This window comes from Diabrotica virgifera, chromosome 7 (assembly GCF_917563875.1).
Source record: "Diabrotica virgifera virgifera chromosome 7, PGI_DIABVI_V3a".
Taxonomy (NCBI): Eukaryota; Metazoa; Arthropoda; class Insecta; order Coleoptera; family Chrysomelidae; genus Diabrotica; species Diabrotica virgifera.
In genome coordinates, this window is record NC_065449.1 from 231,384,746 (window position 1) to 231,407,225 (window position 22,480).

At 34.2% G+C, this 22,480-nt stretch overlaps 1 protein-coding gene across 1 annotated transcript in view; it reads left to right on the top strand.

Moving 5' to 3' along the window:
* Positions 1 to 22,480, top strand: part of LOC114327250 (protein dopey-1 homolog) — a 192,677-nt gene that overhangs the window by 120,025 nt on the left and 50,172 nt on the right. The window contains exons 4-10 of the mRNA XM_050655412.1: positions 3,110 to 3,299; positions 3,442 to 3,617; positions 6,138 to 7,492; positions 12,734 to 12,969; positions 14,197 to 14,385; positions 17,094 to 17,350; positions 17,411 to 19,967. Of these exons, the coding sequence (XP_050511369.1) occupies positions 3,110 to 3,299; positions 3,442 to 3,617; positions 6,138 to 7,492; positions 12,734 to 12,969; positions 14,197 to 14,385; positions 17,094 to 17,350; positions 17,411 to 19,967 (4,960 nt within the window). The remainder of the gene's footprint in view (positions 1 to 3,109; positions 3,300 to 3,441; positions 3,618 to 6,137; positions 7,493 to 12,733; positions 12,970 to 14,196; positions 14,386 to 17,093; positions 17,351 to 17,410; positions 19,968 to 22,480) is intronic.

Consider the following 22,480-nt stretch of genomic DNA (forward strand, 5'->3'; position numbering starts at 1 on the left):
TAACACCCTCAACAATGTATTTGTATGTATGAAAATAAATATTATTTGTAGCAATATATTTATGTGTATATAGAGTCTTATTCATTTACTTAAAATGTATTTTACAATTAGAAAAAAATTCAATTATTTAATTAAAATTTTTTGAAATTTTTTGAACATTCGACTATAAAAAAATATATTTTTTTACATTTAAAATTTTGTGTGAAAAACCTATTTGACCGGCCTCAAGAGGCCGCGGCCTCTCGGTGATTGCACCGATTCATCTATATGGCCAGCACGCCACTGCTCCGACTGTCTTCCTTCCTCTCGAAATTCGTTTTTCAATTTCTTGGCTTTCTTCCCATTTACTTGTTACCGTTACTCCTGATACTCAAAATCCGTCACCTTTTTGAAGCAATACTTTTTATTCTCGTTATTTGTGGTAGTTTTCAGTTGGGTACCTTCATCTGAGGTCTGTCCCATTTCCATATACTTTGTTTTTTGCTCATTAATTCTTACTCCATACTGCTTGGCCTTTACTTCAAAGAGCTTGAAAATCCTCAGCAGTTCCCTTTCCATTCTTGCCATTAGCACCACATCGTCCGCAAAGTCCAGAACCTGGTTTCTGTTGTCAAAGATCATACCTTTCGTTCGTATTCCACTCTCTCTCAATATTGCCTCCAACAAGTTTCAATTTGGTAAAATAATACCAAAAATATTACTCTACATCCCACCAGATTGAAAACAATGGGAACCTTCTCTGGTTATACCTCCGAGGTTTCTAAAATTTGCAAGCCATAACGGATGCTAAGACTAAAGAAGATGAGGGAATTTTACAATTTATAATTCACGTCCCATCTGCTCAGCGCGGTAAAGTTCCAAAGATAATGGTTCCCTTCGTACTCCAATCATAGTAAACATGTAAATAAAAAATAAATAACCATTTTCAATTTCGTTGGAACACGAAACTACAGCCGCATCATATTCTAGTTCAATCAGAGAATGCAGCAAGCACCTCTACCGGTTTCGAAACTTATTAGTCTCTCATCAGGAGGCACATATGCTGCTCTGACCCAACCAGGACAAACCTCGGCGTGCAGTTACGGATTGCAACGAACGAAATGGCAGGGATGCCCTAGCGGAAACTGCTAGCAAAAGACTAAGTTTTCAATCTAATAGCACATAAAATAATACCCTACATACAAAAATTTACTCTACATCCCACCAGATTGAAAACAACGGGAACCTTCTCTGGTTACACCTCCGAGGCTTCTAAAATTTGCAAGCCATAACGGGTGCTGAGACTAAAGAAGATTAGGGAAATTTCTTCTTCTTAAAGTGCCTATCCGTTCCGGATGTTGGCGATCATCATGGCTATCTTGACTTTGTTTACCGCAGCGCGGAACAGTTCAGTGGTAGTCATGTTATACCACTTTCGTAAATTTTGAAGCCAGGAAATGCGTCTTCTTCCCGGTCCATTTTTACCATTTACCTTCCCTTGGAGAATCAGTTGGAGAAGGCCGTAACGTTCTTGATTTCTGATTACATGTCCTAATTATTCTAATTTTTTTGTTTTGATGGTTATGAGAATTTCACACTCTTTCCCCAATCTACGCAGGACTTTCACATTAGTAATTCGGTCAACCCAGGATATACGTAAGATGCGCCTATAACACCACATTTCGAAAACTTCGAGCCGATTCATAGATGCAACAGTTAGTGTCCACGCTTCCATTCCGTAGAGCAGAACTGTGAATATGTAGCATTTCAACAGACGGTATTTTGTTTTTAATGATATGTCTCGACTGTTGAAAATGGGTCTCATTCTACCGTATGCTGCTTTCGCTTTTATTACGCTGTTTAATTTCTGTCGAGTGGTCCCATTGGCTATTGAAATTAGTGCCCAGATATGTATATTGCTCAACTCTTTCGATAATATTTCGATAAACAGTAAAATAAGAATAGCTGTGATGATTTCCAACCTCCGATAGGAGACGGACTTGAAGAAGAAGAATGTTTAGAGCTAGTCCGTATCTGTTGCTGACTTCTGTTATACGATTTGTTAATATCTGTCAATCATTCAGATTATCGGCAAAAAAGGGAAATTTTACAATTTATAATTCACGTCCCATCTGCTCACGTTTTTGAAGGACTATAATAAAACATTGACGCAACAACCAAGTTTACTTTTTAAGTGTGAATCATAACATACTTATAGTAGGGGAGGAAAGTATGCTAAATTTGCAGTTACTCGAGCGTTTTGGGGACCTGTTGGGTTGTGAAGAGTAGGTCCTAAAACAAAAAAAGTTAAGTTTTCCATAAAGTGGGGGACTTTCCATTTTTTAATTTAATTTTCCATCTCCAACAATTGTTTTTTCCGATTATAGCGCCATCTATTAATAATTCGAAAAAATGTCTCTAATAAAAGTTACTTATTTTTACGTAAAGAATCCAAATCTGCAATAAAAATTGGGAGCTCCTATTTAAGATTTTAAAGTAACCCCCAACCCCACCTCCGTGGGAGGTCGTGATTGGTGCCGTTCGATAGATTTTCCAAAAATATTGAATACATGTATTTTGCAGTTTTTTGATCTGGTATTTATTTCGTGAAATATCGCGGGGTTCGTACTTAAAATTTATCCCCCACTCCTCTATGTGGGGGTGGTGTTTGATATCATTCGATAGATTTTAGAAAAATATTGAACATGTATTTTTTGGTTTTTCGATGTGACGGTAATTTCGCGAAATATGCGCTTAATTTTTGTAAAACTTTGTTATTCGCCCATTTCCTTACGCTCAAATCGTCAGATTTTTTAAATATACACTGTTTTGCAATTTTGCATGTATTTAACTTAAATTATCTTAATCTGACGATTTCGAGTTTTTCTAAGGATAGATTTTTTTCGGACGTTCCTTAACGAACTCCCCTGTATTAAGAGCCAATATATGGTAAAGTTCATTTACAGGGTACTTTATAACAGGGGTAACAGGGTTCATTTACAAGATTTCTCCCCATGTGATAATCTGACACGCTTGAGTAACCGCAAAAATCCCCGCTTGGGCTCCCCTACCATTATTGTATACCTACTTTAAAGAATTAGCTTTGTTAATGCATTTTAAATTTTTGCAGGACGAATTTACTTTTAGAAAATGTATGCGAAGGCGTGGAATCCCCTTATTTTTATACGTGTATCTGGCAATGCGTTGCAAACAACAGTCCAGTCCGATTACCTGCCATTAGTTACGTTTTAGCACATTACAGCCGGAAGTTATCTATGGAAGACCAGCTTTTTCTAATGGGAAACGACATAGGATTAATGGTAAGTCTCAGAATTTATATTAAATTATTAATGAATGTTAAAAACTATCTATTGTCATGTCGGTTCTGTATGGCACAGCAAAGTCTAGTTCAATAATTTCACAAAATATAGGTGTGTATTATTATTTTTTTTATCATTTTAGGTATCTGGCTTGTCTGCGGCAGTTCAAGACTCGAGCGTCTTGGTACAGAGATCGGCATTGGACTTATTAATGGTCTGCTTTCCTATGAACAACCAACAATTACTCTACGCCGACATGGTCAGATTAGTAACAGCAGCTTTAACGACAATACTTAGGAGAGATATGTCATTAAACAGGTAACAGAAAATAGTATCTTTTTATAATAATTGAAATAATCTAACAGAGAGAAAGAAGTGTTGAAAGAAGCCAGCAATCATTCTAATAGCTTAAGGGCCGGTTGTTCGAACGATAATCAACAATGATCACTATCAAATATTTAATTACTGTCACCAACTGTCAATGTCAACTTTGATTGGGTTGCTGAAAACATAATTGAACATAATTATGAGATTAGTTAATCAATTAACATAACAATTATTAACAAAATTGATTAACTAATTTCATAATTGTAATCCATAATTATGTTTTCAGCAACCCAAACAAAGTTGACATTGACAGTTGGTGACAGTAATTAAATATTTGATAATGATCATTTTTGATTAGCGTTCGAACAACCGGCCCCTAGTTTAGTATCTACAAAGAATATATACTCTCTTAACGTCTATATTCTTTGGTATCTATTTTATTTTCTCTGGCGGTGAACAAAAAAGACGCAACTAAGACGAGCACAGAGTAGAAGCAGATGCTTCTCAGGCTCTTGAATAATGTTGTTTCTTGTTTTTTTGCTGCCGTTTTTTTTGTGTTATTTAAAGGATACACTTCTATCAAGAGCCACGCCCAGGTATTTTGGTACTTTATTGTGAGTGCGTCTGGTGTTTTCAAATTGTATGTTTAGTTCTGACTTAGGTAAGAGCAAGGGACTTCTGTTTTTTTGCATTTGGCTGAAATCTCCATTTTTGAATACACTCTACTAATTTGTCCAAGCCTTGTATTCAGATTTCGTGATTTTTCGATAGTGACACCCTATCGCAAGCATCGAGTTGTCCGCATAGCCAAATTCTTTTGACTTTGTTTCTGGCATATCTAAAATGTACAAGTTAAAGAGGATTGGAGCAAGAACTAATTCCTGTGGTAGCCCGTTCTTTAGTTTCCTTGTCAGTAAGCATAAGCATATTGTCTATTAGTTTGCATGGAATTGTATAAAGAAACTTGTATATCATGCCTCTCTCTCTCTCTCTCTCTCTCTCTCTCTCTCTCTCTCTCTCTCTCTCTCTCTCTCTCTCTCGAAACTGTATCATAGGCTGCTGATAAGGCAATAAATACAGCTGAGGTTTTGAGTTTCCTTTGAAATCCTGCCTCGATGTGGGTGGTGAGTAATAGGACATGGTCTCCACAGCTTTTTTTGGGGTCTAAACGTAGCTTGTTCAACAAGAATCATCTCGAAGAGTCGCGTGCTGATTCTATTGACTTTTGTATACTTGTCACAGCTCATTAAAAACGCTGAGAGGATACTTTAGAAACCAGGAGCATTTCCTGGTTTATGATCCTTGAGAGTATTTGAAATATCTTGGTACGTGAACGACCGGAAGTATTCTGTTTTCGTGGCTCTAGCTGTAAGGGATTTAAGATCTCATTTGATGTTAATCGCGTGAACTTTTTTAAAACTCTGGTTGTTGTTACTATATGTGGAGCAACAGCATTTGGTTTGACAGTTATGTATTGTCTTCGCGTGGGGGCAGCGCTTTCCAGTTTTCGTAGTAATGTCCCAGCTTTTCTGCTCAATATTTAGAAGCTATTAACAGTTTCCATCCACATTTCATGTTTAGCTGCATCTAGGCAGTGGACTAGCTCGGCTTTCACTTCTTAATCACCGGTTTCCAGAAAAGCTTGGTACATCTTTTGTTTGTCCTGTGTATATCCTGTATATCCTGTCAAAATTTTCAATGTGTTTTTTCGCATCCTGAGAAAACTAATAAGTATTTTTGAAAAATTTAAACGCAGAATGAAAGATTATGTTATTACCGAGGGCGAAAGTCCCTTAGAATAAATAAAAAGTTTCTTTTGAATGAAATATTTGCAATTAAAGAGCACACTAAATTTTTTCTTTTATTTTCACCCTTGGAACTTATTAAAATAAACATTATAGAAGTTGTCAGGGACTTTCGGCCCTCAGTAATAATGTAATCTTTCATTCTGCGTTTAAAGTTTTCAAAAATATATATTAGTTTTCTCAGGATTCAAAAAAAATGAATACATTTAAAACACATTGAACATTTTGACAGGCGACATTTTGCGCATGTGCCCTTAAGGGAGGGGGGTATCCATCTTACCATTTATATAGTTCTATGGAGATTTTATCCAATTGACTCTTTTGAGATTTCATCCTGGTCGTGGAATGAGAGGTATTTTTAATAGCTTATTCTTTCTATATTTAAATGACAAATTCGGGCTAAAGGTCAGAGATTTCTTGTTTGCTTGACCTGAAAAGGACCGTTCATACTCTGTGGTAACATGTTGACGTTTAGATTTCGTAGAAAGTGTCTTATTGTCAGAGATCCGAAGACTTTCTGACGCCAATATCTGCTAGCTCAGTTAGCGTTACCCAGGGTGAACCACGTGGAGGCGAACTAGCTTTACACCCCTTTTTATACAAAATAGTTTGGACATTTCATATTTGCCACACTTCCAGTGACGGATCATTCATTTTTTTTTATTTTAAATTATTCAAGTTCCTTGATCGTGATTTTCTGTTTTAGGCGCCTTTATTCCTGGCTATTGGGATCTGAAATCAATAACCTACTAGCACTCCAATCTGAAAACGAACTGGAAGAAGAACCAGCGCCAGAACAACACATTTTAGCATACGACCTGCTAAACGACGCTTTAAAAATAATCTTAAAAAAATGCAGCACAGAAACTCCTATTGACATAAAACCATACAGGTTGCTCATCTCTCTATTTGACAAACCGCAGATAGGAACAGTAATTTTAGACAATATTTTATGTGATGTTTTTAGAACGCTTTATTTATCGTGCTGGTACCAACAGAAAAACAAAAACAGTGCTATAAGATGTGTGTCGTTTACAGGAGATCTGACGAGTTTAAAAAATGAAGAAAATGTTTTAAGCAAACAGTTTGTCATTAAGAATTGTCCAGAGCTAATAAAAAACGCGAATCTACTATTCAACACTCTACAAAGGCACTATATATGGTCCTACATAGAGAAATTGTTTGTGGAGGCGGTTAGGAATATCAAAACTTACAAATACAGAGATAGAAATCAAGTGAGTGAGATAGGTAGTGGTCCTCCGCATATTCTAGAGCTCTGCATCTTGACTGACTTTTTATTGGACATTATTCCTATAGAATCGTATACAGAAAACACAAACAACATCTTGCCGAACTTATTTTGGAAACTAGTGTCTACTGTGAAGTCAAATGTGGCTGATCTTAACCAACACGAAATATCCGAGAGTTTGCAATTGTGCACGAAGATCCTGAGTAAAATTCAACCAGATACACTCATGCAGAATACAAGTGTTCAAAATCAGTCTCTGGATATAACACTTAACGACTTGTCAGAGAAAACTTTGGAGAATTCTGTAAATTTAGAAGACAGCACTGAAAATGGAGAAACGAGAATATTAGAAAAAAGTAAATCAGATTCCAAAATTAACGAAAACTTGAACAATTTCAGTAAAAATGAACTAACGGTGGGGGAAAATAATAGAGAAAGGTCCTACAGCAATCAAATGTTAAAAAAGAAAGAAAAAACTAGTCCCAGAATTGACAAAAAGAGCAAAAACAAGAAATCCAAGTCGACTTCTAGACTTGACGAGTCCAAAAACGAAGCAGATGATTCAATGAGTTCGGAAAATAATACACCTGTACCTGACAAACGGCCGTTGACGGTTATAGAAACAGTCGAACCCTTGCCAAAAATAGCGAAAGTGGAAAACAAACATTTTATTAAATGCCTGGAAGAATACAAGTCTTTTTACACGCATTTCATAAAAGTGAAACTTTTACCGAACACTGACATCAAATCTGTTGTGCAGTCATTAACCTGTGATAAAGATAGTAGAACCGTACGATTAGTTACTCTTTTAGGTAAGTATTGTTTTTGTATATTGTTTAGGAAAATATTTTTGATATAGAGATTCCAATTTTTTAATGATGCCATTTGCTTTCCTATTTTTTATCAAATATGTTGTTGGGATAATTCGGGCGTTGTTAACCGAAAGAGTGTGTGAACCACAGACATGTTAAGGATAGACCGGGCTAGTCATATGCCACTCAATGCAAAGAGGTGTAACGCCGACATAGGATTGAGTGGTCTAGCCATCTTTGTCCGTCACATGCGCGGGATCGCTTGATTAAAAGAGATAGATAGACCACCGATCGACTGCTGTTTCCGCGTTACGCTTTTTTGGTGAGTATGCCTTGTTACGCTTAAAATGTCAATGGTGTGAACGCGTTATAAGAACCTGTCAGCTGTCAAGTGTCAAAAAGAGTCTGAACGTTGCAAAGTGACTAAAAAGCGTCGTACAAACATAAAATATTGTTATGAAAATATCGAAATCGTACGATGTGAGATTTTTCACCGCATTTTGATTTTTTTTCCACACTTTTACGATTTGTCTACGGTTAAAACGTTTTTGGCGACAGAGTCTGAACACTTTGGATACCGTTCGACAAGTTTATCGTTTTTTACGCTTATTCGCCGCTTTTTTCGGTTGGCCACATGACCAACTGAAGTGCTTTGAAGTGTCTACTATAACATGAACAGGGAATAGAGTTTTGACAAGATGTTGTTATGTCATATTAGGGGATGTTACACAATGAAGGACATGGCCTAGTAGCTCAGAATCGGAAGAGATGTGGGGTGGATTTTTAAGGCGTGTTATTAGTATACTCGTTATTAGCTTAGAAAAAAAAAATAAAAAAATTATAAAAATCAAAATAAGGATGTCAAATTAAAAAATAAAATATTGGCCGCCACTGGTTACCTCAAGGGAACCAAAAATTATACAAAAAATAGAAAGAATAAAGGAAAGATAGATAGCTAAATCAAAATAAAACAAAAAAAACATAGTCTTACAGAATATACACAATATACAAAATACTTATAACGTAACTTACCTTATCTTACTCTATATATACTCAGCCAATTCTTTATTGTTCTTACGATACAAGAGAGAAGGAAAAGAGAAATAATAAGATTGTATTTAGCAAATTAAACATTATTTATTAAAACAAAAAAAAATGAATTTAAATTTGTGATCTCTTACGGTCTACAAATAGAGATCGTGATTACCAAAAAAATAAAATAGAAAGTTTACAAAATATACCTTGTTTATCAGTCCTGATTTTTCTTGGTGGTTGTTAAGTCCAAAACGCGATTTCACTTCATTAAAGTCACTAAATTGATACAACAAAAGTACATCAGGTTACCCATAGTTCATAAAAAACTCCATAGTTCATAAAAACTCTATAGTTCATCAAAAAACTTTTATAGAAAAATTCAGCATTGTCAAAATAAATTAGCACTTACTCGAACAAAAATATTTAAAAAAAAATTTGTTATCTAGTTCATTAACGAAATCAAAAAATACTAGCAAAATTTAGGCTTTAACTACTATGTTGAACTAGTAAAAAAAAATTCCACTCCTTCTGCATAATTCCTGGATCTGACTGCATGTAAAAAACTGATACCAAAAGTGGTAAACAATATCAACAATAGCCTAACAACAGCTAAAATTGCCAGAGTTCACGTACTCTGTCCGCCATGTGTCGCCGGGCTGAGCCAAACTCTGAGTTTAACCAACCGGCCGGAAAAACTTGTAACTACATTTTAACTTCACTGGAACTTCACTTCATGACTACTATAACAGAACTGAACTTGAAGACGGACCTAACAGGACTAACTGTACCGATCTCCACAAACTCTAATCTCCAAAATTCAACGCCCTCCCCAGAAATCATTCAATCTTCCTACCAACAATTAAACTACCAATTAACCGACTTGACACTCAATCAGTCAAACTTTTGGCCAATAAAAAATTGCAAATCACGCTCTGGGTTAAGCCCTCTCGCATACCAAAACAGCTCGACCAATCACAAAAAAAAATAAACAAGCAGATCTCAATACTTCGTACTGCCCACTTTTCCCATCAAAAATGCTTAAGTCAGCTCTATCAATGATTGTCGACTCAAAACTGCTTGAAAACTTTATCGCTACTATGGAATTTATTATATCAACATTTCAGCTCTAACATAAACACTTTCCAGACTCTCAGTCTCAAAAAGTCGTTAAATCCTTTTGATACTTAGCCGAAGATAAGCAAAACAATATCGGATGATCCAATTCACCGCTAAAAATCCTGAGAACCGTACGATCGACAAAACACACATCATGTGAGGAAATAAGAATTTATCGACTCGATCACTGTGAGAACGAAAAGAACTCACAGATCCAATTCCACGCAAAACGCGGTCCCAACGTTTATGACATATAGTGTGTAAGGAAAGTGTTACAAATGTAAACTGGATCGAAATTTCAAATAACTTTGGTACCGTTACACCACTGATCTACATCCGTGAGCCATTGGGTTGCAACTATATGGTTCTAGGTCTCGTGTGACCAAACAAAAAAGCTGATAACCCTTTGTCAATTGCTTGAAGAAGCGTTCAAAATGTATAGTCAAAAAATAGAAAAAATCTCAAAAAACGTAACATCGATAGCAAATGATTTAAAACTTTTGATGCTATTTGGACACTTATTTATAATATTTCCATGGCTTTTAACACTTTTTGGATGCTTTTTATATCTTTTCGACGCTTCTTTAAGGTAGTAGTACACTTTAGAAGGCAAAAAATAATCATTTTTTTCAAGAATTTTTTTCTCAGAACCTTTATTAAAAATGAACATAAAGCTTCTTACATATTAATATCCAACTCTTAGAGAGTACAAAAAATATATCTTTTTTCATAAATGCACGTACACTAATATTGTAGAGGGCGCAAAAGTCGAGGCCTCGAAAAAAAAGTAGTTACGATGGCGGGCAGTTAATCTCAGGATTGGGATCTCTGAAACAAAAAAATTGTGCGGCATTTGAAAATGACAATTTACCACAATTTGACCAAAAAATAAATAATTTTTAACCATAAAAACTGAAGAAAAACGGGCGAATTTTTTCAAATTTCCGTAATTTTTTTTTTGCGGAATTTTTCACTAATTGTGGTAAATTATCACGTAAGAAACCTTAATTTTTCAAATGCCGTCCGATTTTTTTGTTTCGGAGATCCCAATCCTGAGATTAACTGTCCGCCATCGGAGCTACTTTTTTAAAGGCCTCGACTTTGGCGCCCTCTACAATATTAATTTAAGTACACAAATAAAAAAAGATACATTTTTTGTATTCTTTAAGAAATATATATTAATATGTAAAAAGTTTTATGTTCATTTTTAATAAAGGTTCTGAGAAAATTTTTTTGAAAAAATGCTTATTTTTGCTCTTCCCAAATGTACTAGTACTTTAAAGGTTTTTTAGGCTTCGTTGTTTTTTCTATTAGTCATACATACATGCTCTTAGATGAGTTGTTTACTGTTTTATAATCGTTTTGACGCTTTTTGTTGGTGTCTGCATCTTGTCGACGGTTCTATAATGTCTTTTCACGCTTCGTTGTTTTTTCGATTAACCTACCACAGATCAATACATTAGATATGTTTTGAAGAAAAAGGTAAAAACAGATCTACAAATTCATAATGTGTAAATATATAAAAAATAAAATAATAAAGGTATAAATTATAGTAGGGAACATCCATAAACTACATCGTTGAAAAGGGGGAGGGGGTCTTTGCTTATTACGACGGTATACTACAGGGGAAGGGGGCCATGAGTGCACATTCGACGTCGTTTGATGTTCACGAATATAAAAAATATACCCTATTGTAGGATTAAAAAGAATTAGTAGGTATATTACTTTTATCGCATACTTTTCATTTCGTTTTTATCACTCACGGCCTTAATAATATTGCCTAGCAGTTTTGTACAGAATAACAAACAATAAAACATTGTTCTATTTATTTAAACAAACGCTTCTATACAGAATAATGTCTGGAAGCAATAAATATTAATTTGTCCATTTATTTACTGAATAGTCTGTGTGAAACAATTATTCTACAAGAATGAATAGAAATAAGATATTCTATTTTATTTAGTTAGCACATTGTATTTATACTGAATACAAGAAATGGTATTGAAATCAAAACAAAATAAGTATCAAGATTTATACGATGCAGTTAAGAAAGCATAGGAACTCCGATGAAAGTATTGTCTTTTGCTATAAAGCTAATTATTAGTTGTACAGTGAATTGAGAGAAAAAAGTACGCGGATATTAATGAGCTACATAGTAATACTGATTTGGATACATTCCTAAATAAACTTTGATAGCTAACTTTTCAAAAAAAAAAAAGAAATAACATGGAATTAAAAAAAAAGAATGTGTGTGCACTTTGTACGCACGTAAGAAGTTATACTTCTATCATATAATTTCAACGAAATAAATATACTTAACAGTTACAATACAAAAAATTAACAATAATTACCAAAAATTAACCAAAACAATGCCAAAAATAAAAAAAATATATGAATCGTCCGGGATTTGAACCCGCTATCTCGCGATCTCTCGATCTCTGGTCCAATGCTCTACCAACCAGGCTATCAAGGCACGTGTTATTGACGTTTCGAATATACATAATTACACATAACGGTGACAAGTGAAATATAAAAATAGATATTTTATTATTTTACGCCCAATGAAGACAAATTCAAAGACACAAAAATTATAATAAATAATACATTTACTAAAAAACACTAATATATTATTTTAATGGCTTATTTGCGCTGATATATAATTTGAAAGATTAGCAACTAAACGTCATACTGTCTGTGTGCGCATGCGCGGAGATTTATGAAAAATTTTACTCTCAATCGCGCCTAAAGAAGTATAACTTCAAAAATCACTAAATAGGGAGGGGGTCATGAGTTGCAATTGCGACGTCGGTAGGAGGGGGGGTCAACTGTAAACGACGCTTTACGACGGAAGGGGGAGAGGGTATTAAAAAGTCCAAAAATTTTACGACGTAGTTTATGGATCTTCCCGTAGAAGCCGAGTTCATAAGTTTATAACATTTCTTGAAAATGCCCATAAGTATACACAGGTTAGACATGGAGAAGTTTCAAAAAATAATAACTGAACAAAGAGGGTTTTTTCGGCAAAAAATTAATTACACATTTAATTTAAGAAAATAATGAAAACACAAATAATTATTTTTCATGTTGTAGGTGCCCGTTTGCAAGAAAACTACAAATGTGATTTTAATCCAATCGACATCAGCAACTTTATAACAAAAAATAAAATATTGTCACTCTCTAATGCAACGTCGAGGAAAAGTGAAAGTGACTATGAAAGAGCAATGGGAATAGCCTCGAATATTTTGTTAGAGTTTTCCGCTTTTCCAAACTTACTGATTGCTGAAGAAGAATCAAAATTGCCAACTTGGGTGGAATCTCTTATTGTGGTTAGTATAGAGCATATTTAAGTAAAAGTACACTATACTATAGAGTAGCTTTATCTTGATTTTCGTTTCACACGATCTTTTCTCATTGTTACTTTCTGGATGTTAATCACGCAATCAACATTTTCAAGAGTAATTTTCATTGTTCGCGATGGCTTCGAGTGACGACTACGAAAAATGCCGTAGTTTTGGTACGTAAACTTCATCGGTTCCCCTCTAGACTTCTTTGACTTACATTCTTTCTTCTTCTTCCCTTCTCACATTCCTTTTTTTACGTTGAACGAATGTTGTTTATTTTCTTCGTAATGCCAGCTTTATTAGCATTGGAGTCCACAATGCTCCAATGTTGAATCAATTTCGAAATAAATTATTTTTTATCTTTTATATTCCACAAGCAAGGTTCACTATGGTACATTGCTACAAACTATAATGCTATGGTACATTGGTACATACTATAAATTGTTCCAGCGATTCGCAAGACCACATTTTTATTTTATATAGAAGAGCGTAGGCGCAAAATTTCGGACCAACGCTTTTTAAATTCATACATTTTTTCGAATCCTGAGAAATCTAATAAATATTTTTAAAAAGTTTAAACGCAGAATGAAAGATTACATTATTACCGAGGGCCGAAAGTCCCTTAGAATAAACAAAAAATTTCTTTTGAATAAGATTTTTTAAATCAAAAAGTGACACTAAATTTCCACCCCTGTAACTTATTAAAATAAACGTTATAGAAGTTTTCAGAGATTTTCGGCCCTCGGTAATAATGCAATGTTCATTCTGCGTTTAAATTTTTCAAAAATTCTTATTAGTTTTCTCAGTATTCGAAAAAAATGAATGCATTTAAAAAGTATTAGCCAGAAATTTTGCGCCTACACTTTTAAAGAACTAAGATATATGAAGAACATGTATCGATAAAACTGCGCAGTTCCTCCGATTCCGATATATTTATTGAAAGTTTTGTATTGTTCCGTTCGACGGTACCGTTTTTAAAAATCCTAGAAAACTGCAGTTTTACCCCATATACGTAGCGATTATTGGTGAAATTTGAACGGTACACTTATGGCGTCTTTAACCCATGTTTCCATCCATCCCATTCTATCTGTTACTATTCTTTTCTGATATTGCTCTATATGTAGTCAAACGTTGTATTGATGTTTGAAAATCAACTACCAAATAATATAAAGACAATAATTATTAATTGTAGTTTAAATTTGAATTGTTTAGGTGGCCTGCTGCAAAGACTCTTCAAGAGAAAACCAGCTGACAGCCATGAACACACTTTTGGAGATTTTCAGCCTTGCGAATAATTCCATATGTAGTAGGAAAATAGATTGTAATACAAACATTTTAATTACGGGTATTTTAGATGTAATATATGTCAAGTATATTGAAGAGAACACCGTTGTAATAGAGGTGAGTACCTAAGAAACTTCTTTTTAGTTGTAAAGTACTTAGTTTATTAAAAAATCATGAATCGATATATTTATATTATTTTTATGAATTTTTATCTTAAAACTAAATCGACGAGATATATTTTGCCGTTCAGCCTATTAATCGTTTGATATCGATGTTAGTGTCGACATCTGAGCCCCTAAAAATAAATAAATGACAATCTATTTGTATTGTTATTATTGTTTGTTTTAACCTAATGCTTAATAATAATTTAATTTGTCATATCGATTTTCTATTCTAGTTGGGAATTAGCTAATCTTGTGACTTAGTCCCAACTAAAATCGTAAATTGATATGACAAAGTATTAATTTGTAAAAGTAAAATAATAATATTCTTCTGACTTATGCGTTTTATTCATTTTGTAAAGATTGTTTTTGTCGGTACTTATACATAAGCTGCTAATTACCATAATCTTTTCTCAGAAGGGTTTTCACACAATAATGAAAGACAACAACACCGTAATCTTTTTCCAGGGTGTGCGGTGTGCGTAAACATCAACCCCTCTTTTCAAATAAAATGGCCTGGTACATTTACAAAAGTTTTTATTTATTTATTAAGTAAGTCTTTATTTGGCTCCAAATGTTTATTACTTGTGAATAAATATTTTTTTCTACAAAAGTTTTCTTGCATTTCATTATTTTGTGCAAATCCTTCGGGTAGATCGCACCCTCGAGGTAGACCGCATACTATAGTAGCACCTTTTTTTTAATCTAGATAATTTAAATTTAACTTTAATAAAAAATCAAAACAGAATATTAGAAATATATGGGTAAATATGAATAGTACATTCAAGAATAGTTGTGGGCCCAACGGACCGGAGTTGCCCGGTTAAAAGAAAGTGTTTGGTAAACCAACAAAAATGGCACATTACCTGACTTTATCAATGTCTAAACATAAAAAATCAGTGTCCACAAAACCAAGTATATGGTCTTCAGTAAGAACATGATGTATCCAACGCGAATTAGTATAAATGGCACTAAAATTGAGAAAGTATCAAACTACAATTTCTTGAGAATATTAGTAAATAAAACTGGAGACCAAAACAATGAAAGTTAAACGAACTGCCCCTAATTAACCGCAAAAAAAAACAAGAATCGTCTATTTGAAATATTTACAATCATTCAAGATCGACCAGCGGTGAATTGAAGGGCACTCAGAAAAGTGCATTAAAAAAACCGTGGGAATGAAAGTAAAACCTTGCTTTGTATCATGTTTAAATGAATTGGCGGCAAAAAAATTACTAACTTACCACAAGCGTGGGTTTTTTTCACCACTGAACTGTACTCAAGAAAACTTATAAAATGACGTCAGCGGCCATTGCGACAACCAACTACGAAATGAGATGAAATCGGGGCGTTCGGTTATTTGTAACCGATCGTCAGGCATTATAAAGATTCTTGGGCGATATTTGAACGTTGTTTATATTACACAACGGGTTTAAACTTAAACGGAATTGAAGTAGTTAAAGAAAAAAAAACTTCTATTGACTGTGACTGCTATATTTAGGTGTATACCGGGTAGTGAATTTGAAAACAGGCCATAGGAAACTCAATGTAAAATTCTAAATTGTTGAATTCCTGCTTCCCTAATTATTTTACATCAAAAGTCATGAGAAACTATTTGTAGAGGATTAAAATCTGTATTAAAAACAAAAGTTAAAATTGTTCTACGATTTAAACAGAGTCCAAAATTTTGAAAAATAGAATACATTTGCCATACCTAAGTAAGTGCGTAAAAGTAAGGCCACACGTTACTATTTCTGACAGTACGCAAACTATTGACTGAATAAAACATCTTTATTTATTACTACGTTCTCCTTAACTGAGGACATATTTTCGACTTTATTGTTTTTTAAACAATAAAAACGATAAAATAAAAATACTGACAGTTCAAAATATTGTTAATATAATAATTTCATTGTGACCGAAGGCAACCTTATACACATTTTTTAACTGTGTGTGGCCTAAATTTGGCAAATACATTGATAAAATTTATTATATTTTACAAAATTTTGGAATGTGTTTAATTCGTAGAACAATTTTAACAATTGTTTTCAATAAAGATTTCAATCCTCTACAAATAGTTTCTCATGTCTTTTGATGTTAGGGAAGCAGGAATTCAACAGTTTAAAATTTTACATTGAGTTTCCTATGGGCCGTTTTCCAATTCACCACCCTGTATATAATTCAAAAGGGCCACTGTATAGCGGAGGTAACGTTTACATTTTTAATCCTATCATTATCTACTTTTTTAAAAAATTGAAGAAAATCTTCTGTGTAAAAGGTATATTTATTTAAAACCCCAATAAAGGGCTACATTAAAAGACAGAACGTTTTCGCTCTAAAGAGAGCAGCATCAGTGTTCTAAGCCTAAAATAAGTACAACCATAATTAGTGAAGACAAGAGTAAAAAATTTAAAGGTTGACCAAGATAGAAAGGTTTAAATTTCTTACTCTTGTCTTCACTAATTACGGTTGTACTTATTTTAGACTTAGAACACTGATGATGCTCTCTTTAGAGCGAAAACGTTCTGTCTTTTAATGTAGCCTTTTATTCGGGTTTTAAATAAATATTCCTTTTACATAGAAGATTTTCTTCAATTTTTGTAATTAATTGTATACAGCCAGTTACAGGAAATTTTTCCTTATGAATCTACTTTTTTCTTTCAGGAAATGTGCCAAATATTATGGAAACTTTTAGGAACTTTAAGTAATCAAAACCAGCTTATGTTATGCGTCACGCTGCTATATCAAATACACAATATATTCGACAATACGATGTTCGTGGAAAATGTAATCAACACATATCTGACCCACGAAAATATAAACGTACTAGCTATTAAACAATTTTTTCTCTTGTGGCATTTGGGGAGAGACTTGAACATTAAAACGTCTCCAAATAAACCAAATATAAGAAATTTTGACAGGTATGATAAACTCTTTATATTCATTGTCTTCTTCTATACTAATATTGTTCTATTTTGTAGGTCACTTTTGAAAATCCTGGACAACCTCCAAAACAAAGAAACCCCAAATCTACAGCTAATATCAGAATCATTTTTAACCCACAGTCTACTACACAACGATATTGCTAGAATAATAAATCCTATATTATTGAAACTACTAGCCTCCAATACCGCAAGAGTTTCAATACGCCACGTCAATATAGCAGACTCGGATTCCCAAAGCGATATAACCAAAGACGAACACACCAGGATGGATAATATCCAATCAAAGAAGATCTACGCCGTCAGCAATGTCAACGGCAACATAATGTACCATGTGACAGACAGTCCCAGCCCAAGACCCTCCAAGAAACGATGGTTTACGTTCTCAAAAGCTGGTAAAAGGTATTCCTCTTCTGTGATAAATATGACTACGAGTATTAACGAAGACTCCAATAACGTTGTAACTAGAAAAAATAGAGACTTTAAAGGAGTGACCAATTCTCCTAAATCTGAAAAGACTCCCAAAAACGTAAAGTTAATCATCAATCCTTTAAGCTCCAAAGAAATCTATCCAACTGGTTTGGATGGTTCTTACACGAAAAGAGACTCAAACTCCTCACTCGAAAGTATATCTTCTAGTAATGAAAGCCCAACAAGCTATGACGATTCTTTGAGTAAGTGCTATACACCAGAACGGTTAACCAATGGAGAAAGAGACTCTGGTTTCGATAGCCTCAAAAACAAAAGTAGTTTAGAACTGTCGAACGACAGAGACTACAGAGCTATATTAGAAAGTATAGAGCCAATTGCAGATGGGGTGGTGGAAGCTGTTAATGATGGTGTGAATGTGACAAAAATTCCGAAATCTCAAAGCTTCGATGAACACATTAATGCCGCAAAAACAACAGACATGGAAAGTTCTCTAGTACAAAGTTGGTCCTACTGTATCTCCGACTCAGATAACTTACATGCAAGTTCTGAATTGGAAATTAGTAAAAGCGCTGAAGACTTCTTTAGAAAAAACGAAGAAAAAATCATAGTTGGCGAGATATTAAACGAAATTATCGATAGAGTATGTTCAGAGTACATCGACGACGACATAGATGGCGCTGCTATCCGACCTACAGACTTAGATTTAAGGAAAATGAATCAGCAAACGCCCAAAAACGTTGCGCTCTATCCGATTCATTCGCATCTATGTTTGTATTACGAAATCTTCGATTCGAACCAAATAATCTACGGTCTGCAAACGTTGAAGAACTGCATCAATTCCAATCCCCAACTGTTTATTAAATGTCTCGCAACTAGTGGAATCAAGGATCTTAAAAGTAACGAAATCTTAAATCTTCTTGCCAGACACCGGAAATCCCTCCTTGGTTATGGATTTACTGGAGATCTTAGTAACGACTATGTTAATTTCTACAGAGGATACATGTTCCTGGATGTGATTATTATAATATGTCTGAACTATTCAAGAACATTCTTCCCTTTTTTAGACGATTCTTCGTTAATAACTGAAGAAATGAACAATAATCTAAAGATTCAACTTGAAAGTTTAGACATTTTGAATATTATAATGAAGAAATTAATTATAATGGTAGCGGAGAATTCAAAGGGATTTTCAAGCTACATAGCTGATCTTTTAGTCAAGTGCAAACTTCAAAAGATTCTTCTGAATTGTCTATTAATTTCAGTAAGAAATTTTGACGATGAGATGACATTTGCTGAAGAAATTTTAGCTTACAACAACTTTCAACTTTGTGATAATAACAATAGAATTGGGGAACATGTAGAAGCTTATCAGCTGCAAATATTACGGTTAATCAACTCGTTAATTATACTTGAACATAAAGTGTTCTCCCGTAAAGGTTCTGGTGAGTCTTCAACAAATGGTGAAGTGAATTCTTCAATAGTATTGATACCGCAGCAACAAATTTTCTTATCAGCAGTAATGAGTGCTTTGCGACAGCAAAGTATCAAGTATCTTCATGAAAATTGGTTGTACATGATAACCTCGTGTCTTCCTTACTTCGGAGACAACCTGAAACAAATCTCCATCAGTGTGATTCACCAGATCTGCGATAATGTGGAGAAGATTGCAACAAACTATAACATGCCTGAGTTAGAGAACGAATTATGTTCAGATTATGCGGTGACACAACTAGAAGCTCTAACGATGCTTTGCCATTATTGCCTCTTGGATTCCTCCCAAACAGTCAACCAAAATGTACCGACAAACTCGACTACACCATTGACGAATCCGGGAGAAATCATCAACAACTTGTTTAACGTGTTTTTCTCGCCTTTGGGCAGTGACATAAACTTTTCTTCGAAGCAAAACTCGGATCACTACCAAAGTGCGCGGAAAACTATACTTAGTCATATGCCTAGGATAATCTCCAGTGTTGCCAAGTTGTGGCAAACTATTGTCAATCTGGAGAATGATTATAATGGAGTATACGGCAATTCTAAGATTGTCAAGCAACAGCTACTAGAATTTTTAAGTCCTATTTCTGTGCATCACAGTACTAGCTTCTTAGCAGCGATTTCAGTAGCTTGGTATGAGCGGAGAAATCCATTTAGTAGTGTTAAAACGGTAAGCATAATTGAAGTTTTATTATTAATTAATTTTTAAATGTTCTTTGTGAAAAGTTCTATAGGTAATACACTGCGGTGCAAAAAAATCGATCCACTAAAAATTTGGTAATTTTTGATGTTTCGAATTTCCTAAACCTGTTGTCCGATTTAAGTGATTTTTTACCACGTTATCGCCTTATCCATTGACAATATCGATGTAATAATATTGTTGCTAGACAGTTACACTGTTATTGTATACCGGGTGTACGAATCAAACTATGTTTTTTTCTCAAAGTTCGCATCACCCTGTGGTCTATTTTAGCATTTATAAAATACTGTAATTAAAACCCAACTACAGCCTCAGGTTTTCTTAACATTCTGTATTTCGATTCATTCGCTTATGTTGAATAATAAAAAAGTTAGGTACTTTAACAACTGGCCATGTTCGTCATCAGTACAGGGTGTTTCTAAATAAGTGCGACAAACTTTAAGGGGTAATTTTACATGAGAAAATAATGACAATTTGTTTTATAATCATATGTCCGCAATCGCTTCGTTTCCGAGATACGGGATGTTCAATTTCTTTTTTACAAACTGACGATTTATTTATTGCTTTAAAACCAGTTGAGATATGCAGATCAAGTTCGGTGGGTTTTAAAACGTAGTTATTGCACATTTTTTGACATACAATTAAGAATTTTATATTTACCATTGGCGTGCGTACGGGTAATATTATCGGTCATAATACCCGTTTGCGCGCCACTGGTAAATATTAAATTCTTAATTGTATGTCAAAAAATGTGCAATAACTACGTCTTAAAACCCACCAAATTTGATTTGCACATCTCAACTGGTTTTAAAGCAATAAGTAAATCATCAGTTTGTAAAAAAGATTGAACATCCCTTATCTCGGAAACGAAGCGTTTGCGGACATATGATTATAAAGCAAATTGTCATTATTTTCTCATGTACAATAACCCCTTAAAATTTTGTGCAAATATTTTAGAAACACCCTGTACTGATGACGAACATGGCCAGTTGTTAAAGTACCTAACTTTTTTATTATCCAACATAAGCGAATGAATCGAAAGACAAAATGTTAAGAAAACCTGAGGGTAAAGTTGGGTTTTAATTTCAGTATTTTATAAATGTCAGAATAGTCCACAGGGTGATGCGAACTTTGAGAAAAAAACACAGTTTGATTCGTACACCCGGTATACAATGATAGTTTGACTGTCTAGCAACAATATTATTACAGAGATATTGTCAATGAATAAGGCTACAACGTGGTAAAAATTCACTTAAATCGGACAACAGGTTTAGGAAATTCGAAACATCAAAAATGACCAAATTTTTAGTAGAACGATTTTTTTTGCACCGCAGAAGAAAACAATTTTTAGGTGCGAAAAAAATTTAATGGAGTATTGGACGCTCTTTCGTTTCTTAGCCAAAAGTCGCAGATGACTGATTGGCTGGATCAGCGCATTTCTTCTGTTTTATTCTTTCGAAATTTTCTCTGCAAGTTTTTTCAATTTCTCTCTATTTCTGGCTCTCTGTTTGACCTCTCTGCTATTATCTGCTCTTCCTCCTGTTTTCTCCACCTTATTCGAGTGCCTGTCTGGTTATATTAAATTGGTATTTCCTTAGTGCCTTAGTGTATGTCCAATATATTTCCATTTCATTCTTTTAATCGTGACTGTTATTTTCTCTTGTTTTGTTCTTCTCCATAGTTCTGTGTTTGTTATTTTATCAGGTCAGTATATTTTTAGGATTTTTCTCATGGATTTATTTATTAAGGTTTGTTATTTTTTGCTAGTTGTGTTTTCCTGTCTCCCAAGATTATGCGACCTACAATAATATACTCTTAATGCAACTGTTAAATATTTTGATTTTGGTTAATTCTGATATATTGCGTGTGCCCCAGATTTTCTGTAAGGAGTTATATGCATGTTGTGCCTTTAGCATTCTTTTTTCTACCACCTTTTTTTAAGAGTTATCTATTTTTTAATAGTTTCGTTTTTGGATATTTATCATAAGTACCATTACAATGGAGTATTTTGCAAGCTTGTCAACCTCATTCTGCATATGGTTGATATGTTTTGTTAGGACACAAATGTCGTCTGCGAACTCTATGTATTCTAACTGATTATGCCTTATTATTAAGTTCCGCCTAATACATTATGTAAAATATTCCAGATTTATTCATATGGTCACACTCCTTTTGAGGGGAAAATTCCCTCATCCCAGATACCTACGGTATCAAAAGGATTGAGCTCTGGTGGGACTCTTTCCGTGTTATCGAGCCCTAAGTGACTTGGTATGCTGGAGTATCTCCCAAAAATTTTCGTACGTACCTGGAGGTCGAGAGGCTTTCTGCATGGTCTTATAGTGTTGGTCTTATAATGTTCATTGAGACTCAGCTTTTTTATGTTTTCTAGGAGGTTCTTCGGAATCACTCAAGTAGTAGAAACAGTAATAGGTATCGTCTGGATACTTTACATCAGTGATTCCCAAAGTGGTCCAGGTGGACCC